Below are 5,238 nucleotides of genomic sequence, written 5' to 3'. Positions count from 1 at the left end.
TGTAGGGAAGCTAATCGAGGCAGTATTTAAAAATAAATAAATTAGGGACTGGACCCAAGGCAGCCACTAAAACTGAGGGAGATCCTCTGTTAAATTTACGCTGTAGCCAGCCACATGATACCGTTCACATGCTTTGCTCTCTGTGCATAACCATTGGTAACTCTGATTTCTTCACAACTCAGCTATACTTCTGAACTCATTGAGTTTTGTAACAATTAAACAGATAACTGTGATTTTTCATGGAAGGTCTGCCCTAGATTTGTATAGTACTGTCTGGGTGAATAAACTTTAAGAAAGGCTTACGGCAGTGAATGACCCCAGAGGAATTGGGGCCAAGAGAGTCTGAGCACACAGCTGGCTGGCTTATAGACGAGAAAAAGAGTAGACTCCTTGAGAAGAGGAGTTGAAGGGAGGTACAGGAAACGGAGGTGAGAAGCAGAGTTGTGGGGGAACGCTTGACAAATTAGATCAGTTCAGAGCTAAGTCTGATTATAAGCGTGGCTAGAGAGAAGAATGACCAAGGCAAAAATGTTGTCCCTCACCAAAACCCTTAACTTTCACAGTATGCAGTTGGTTCTAGCAGCAGGAACTAAGTAATAGGGATTTTTGTTGCTTTCTTGAACTCTTACTTTGACGAGGAACCAAAGAACACATTTGTTTCTGGTGAAACAGAAGCTTTTGTTGACATGCAGGACAATGAACTACTAGTTGCACATTTGTTAGCGGTGGATGTTACTTGCTTTTATGCCTTAGCTATCTGCATATCTGGTACTCCTTTAAGGAGAGACAGTGACAGATCAGTAATCTTAGTCTAGAAGAATGATATTTTTTGGTCACTGTAATTTCAATCTTTGCTTACTCTAACCAGAAGGATTTGAAGATTTGAAGAGGGATTACCAGGATAAAATTGAGGAGATGGAAAATACTGCACACAGGCTGAGAATGCGGTTGAAAACTGCCCAAGCTGAACTGGAACAGACCAGGACTGCTCTAAAGACTATGGAGGGATCTGATGGCAATGGTAATTATGGATTTAACTTCCAAAAATCATGTTTTGTCTTTTTAACGAGAATTTTTGTAAGTACTGATCTCTCAATAGATGCTAGAATAATATTCCAGGTATTTTGTGAACCAAATGTATTGGTTGATGACAATGTATTTTTATTTTACCATTTACTACATACTGTAAAACTTAAGCTATGAGTTGAGTTTTCTCAGGTGATCTTTATGCATATTTCCAGAGAATACTGTCGTCTTGTCTTGTGTGTGTGATGGGTCTGGTGCCACTACCTTGGACAAAACTCCAGCTTATTTTGATGCGTGGTTTGCATACATAAGAAACTGTGGGATCCTGGTTCAACTTACTTATTCTAAGATATTGCTGATAACTGACTTCAGAGTCTTTTGTCAGAACTCAGAACTCGTAATCAGTGTTGTTCATTGAGAATTAACCTTGTCTTTTACAGCTATGAAAGTTGCAATGGGAATGCAGAAGCAGATCACAGCCAAGAGAGGACAGATAGATGCATTACAGAGCAAGATTAAATTCTTGGAAGAGGCAATGGCAAATGCAGCTAAGGTCATAAGAGCTCCGTGTAAAAGTATTTAACTGTACTTAGAGAAATTTTTCTTTGGAGAAAAGCATGGCCAAAAGCACAATTGGCCCAAGAAAGACCAAAGAGAATTTCACTTGATGTAATAAGACCTTCCCTGTCCTCCTGCTAGCATATATCAGGGAATATCTTCACCACGTAAATTAGCCTTCTCCACAGAGAGAAGTTTTAATTTATATTTTGTTCTCTGTGAGAGAACGGTACTAGTTTCAATGAGAATCAGGCTCTTACGTATCAGTTCTTTTTAAAAATGTCAACTAATGCATCCTGTATCCTTCTGAATTTGGCCCACGGTGCTTCCCCTCTTTTTTTTCTGAGGCAGTTCTTTGCAGTTCTGGTTGTAAACTCTGTACATCGGGGTCTGTCTAGCACTCTGGGGTCTTTCTAGCATTTTCTGTGACAAAGAAATCATTCAGTTACTAATAGCTGGAGTTTACTGAACGATCATTTATATCTGTTCACTATAATCTGTCCTCCTGCTTTACCGGCTTTGGATCCTGTGGATCCTGAAGCTTAAAATTCCAGTTTCAAAATGGATCTAAAATCTGAGATGTCATTTCATCAGGACCAGTCCAGTTGTACTTTTCTTTGTAAGACCTATCTTCTTGTTGCAAAACCTCATCTTTCTGCAAGATGCAATAGCTAAGCTTTTGAAAGGGCTTATGCAAATCTTTCAAGGGGAAAAAAATTTGCAGAAAACAAATATGTGTAAAGTAGGTAGTTATAAATTTTTGACGTGTACTTTGTTGTCATCATCTTAACTTCAGCAGAAGCATTACCTCAGAGAAGAAAATAGTAAACTAAGTCAAGAATTGAGCTATATTAGAACAGAAAATACCAAGATTGCTGGGGAACTGGAGATACTGAGATCGCAAGACAAACGTCTGAAAGAAAAAATACCTAAGATGGAGACAGCCCTTGATAAGGTAACGTAAAGTAGCTTTCAGTTCAGTGGGTCTTCTGTGTGCTTTCCTCTACAGTCACTTGGGAAGTGAAAATGTCTGACCGCTTACCTAGGTTGTATTTGGTATGTCCTATTCACATGTACTGTGAGATACTTACCTGAAGAGATATCTGTACTTAATCCTGTGTTCTGGTTTTTTAATGGTAAAAGGCTTCGATTTTTATTGAGAGAATTCTTGATTTACTCCTTACTAACTTAGGGAGATACAAACTGCCAGGAATTTAAAGCAGATTGACCTTCCAAGCAGTGGATTGACCTTCCACTGGTTCCTGGCACGGCACCTTTCTCTGGTGAGAGAGACTATTATTCAACATAACAGTGGCCTCACCGGAACCGAGCGTTGGCACACTGACTCAACACACGTGTCCATGCTTGGCCCTTTCTGAGGCCAAGCCATCAGTCAGCCAGCTGTGAGTCCCTCAGGGTGAGGGAAATTTTTAAGAACATCATGTTTCATTTGCCTTTTTTAGTAGAGATTTCTATTGCAGACGTACCTGACTCTTAAGGCTAGGTTCTACATTTTGGTCTGACTAGCACATAAATCCCAGGTACCCTACAGGTAAGCTGCTGCTTTTGTAGAAGGAAGAGTCCTTTTCAGCTACTCGGAATTCTAGATTTTCTGGATGTAAATTTCCATGTCAGGTGTCATTCTCAAATTGCTTTATTACTTTCAAAAAATAAGAAATTAAAGCAACTGTGATACCTCCTCCCAAGCATTTCTTACTTTAAATGCTTGACACTGGAAACCTAACTTTCTTTGTCGTATGTATCATTGTGCACAGTACTAGCCAACTGACAGAGAAGCTGAGGCACAGGGAAGGCGGGTGCTTGCTGAAAACTAGCACATATGTTACATTGAGAAGCAATTCTTAGAAATGAGTAAAGGCTGTACTGTGTCATCTGACAGGATGTTATTATATACCATTGCAGAGCATCCATTGTATAAACATCATAGAGTGTAATTAGCCACCTTGCTTGTCATTAATGATTCAGACTTAAATGTTCAAAGAGCTGCTGCTTGTAATGATACATCCGCAGTGCCTCAAGGGAGCCTGCCCATGCCTCAGCAGCAGTCATAAAGAAGCACAGGCATAAAGAAAGAGAGACAGGTTTTATTTTAAAACCAAAGAGGGAGCTCTGCTAGTGATAACAGCAGTCTGGTTCATAAAGATATGTGTCTCTTTTTGTGCTTTGACTTAGAGATTCCTCTGATAAGCAAGCAATGAAAAATAGCTACGGTAGTAGATCTTCTCACATCTTTTCAGAGTAAACTTGAAAGAAGAAAGAGTATGTAACAACTTGACAAAGACGGGTCAACGCAGTGATCAGCCGTCCATTTTAAAACCTTGAGTATAGTTTTGCCTCATTAGTACGGTTGAATTTTGTAATCCCAGAGGTGTTCAATAGGTCTAGGGCTGTCCCTGACAGGATTAGCTCCCTTCTGTGATACTATGTTGTGCATATTATGGCTACTAGGATCATGTAACCAGTCAGTTGCTTTTGTAAGCCCGTCAAGAAAGGCATCTGATCATACTGCAGTATTTCTATACTGATAGCAGTAGATAAATACAGCATCTGTATGTGTACCTTGTTGTTTGTTTATGGGAAGGAAAACAGGAAAGAGGATAAGCCACAGAAAGCTAGCAAAATTAATTTATGCTTCTTCTATCCTCTCTTACAGGCATCCATGCAATTTGCAGAATGCCAATGCATAATCCAGTGTCAGGAACAAGAAGCTATGCGCTTCAGACTGCAGCATACTTTAGATGTAAAAGTAAGTACGTTACCAAGAAGCATGGGTATAAAGTTAGATGCATTTACTTTGTGTCCTAACTTTAGGTTTAACCCTATTTATTGCAAAGTACTCTAAAAAGTTTGTGTTCTGAAACCCTTTTTTACATGGAATACCTCATTGCTGCACAAGTTATGTCCATAATTTGAGTTACTTTGAAGTGCTATCTATAGAAAGGGCAACAAAAAAATCCAACAGCTACAGGAATATTGGACCATAAGCTTCAGCTGCTAAGCTTTGGTTGCAGTGACACTTCAGCATTTTCTTGTGGCCCTAGGCAAATAAAAGTTACAAATGTTCGTGGCATTATTATGAAAAATGAATGAGAGAGACAAGGTCTGTAGGGATGCCTTTTGCTAGTATAACTGTTCGAGATAGAAAGCACTAAAAAGCTTTTGGCCACCCACATCCTTCTTCAGGCCTGAAATAAAACCGGCAACCTTAAAGGTACGTACAGGCTGGAAACAAGGGCTCTGAGTTTAATTTGATTATGCTAATTAGTTAGGCAGCACAAAAAAAAATCCTTTTCAAGAAGCAAAGAGAGATTGTTAGCAAGGGAAAAGGAAAGGAAATACGGTCATGAGGCATCTTGGACAGAAAAAGGAAGACGTGTAATTGATATCTGTTGAGCTACATAGCGTTAGTGAAAAATAGTGTATAGGGAAAATCATGCAGTAATGTGAAGCCAGTATTTCTGATACAGGGCCCAGAATTTCTATTGCCCAATAGGTATAGTCCAATCTCTATCTTTACTCATGAGTTCAACAGAATATTACTTACCTTTCCCTTATTTATAACCATAGACTATTAAGGCTGCAACGAAACTACTGCTGTAAATGAGTCACAGAATCCCTAAGGTTGGAAAGGAC

At 39.3% G+C, this 5,238-nt stretch overlaps 1 protein-coding gene across 1 annotated transcript in view; it reads left to right on the top strand.

The window, feature by feature from the left end:
* The window catches only part of CCDC158 (coiled-coil domain containing 158), a gene marked incomplete at its 3' end in the record, with an annotated part of 17,290 nt that extends 12,939 nt beyond the window's left edge, over positions 1-4,351 (top strand). Inside the window, exons 11-14 of the mRNA XM_010285921.1 lie at positions 869-1,021; positions 1,467-1,579; positions 2,381-2,539; positions 4,259-4,351. Coding sequence (XP_010284223.1) covers positions 869-1,021; positions 1,467-1,579; positions 2,381-2,539; positions 4,259-4,351 — 518 coding nt within the window. The remainder of the gene's footprint in view (positions 1-868; positions 1,022-1,466; positions 1,580-2,380; positions 2,540-4,258) is intronic.
* Between the last annotated feature and the right edge of the window lie 887 nt (positions 4,352-5,238).

The sequence above is a fragment of the Phaethon lepturus genome, unplaced genomic scaffold (genome assembly GCF_000687285.1).
Source record: "Phaethon lepturus isolate BGI_N335 unplaced genomic scaffold, ASM68728v1 scaffold18224, whole genome shotgun sequence".
In the NCBI taxonomy this organism is placed as follows: Eukaryota; Metazoa; Chordata; class Aves; order Phaethontiformes; family Phaethontidae; genus Phaethon; species Phaethon lepturus.
The sequence above is the reverse complement of the archived record's forward strand: the minus strand, read 5'-3'. Positions and strand labels throughout refer to the sequence as shown.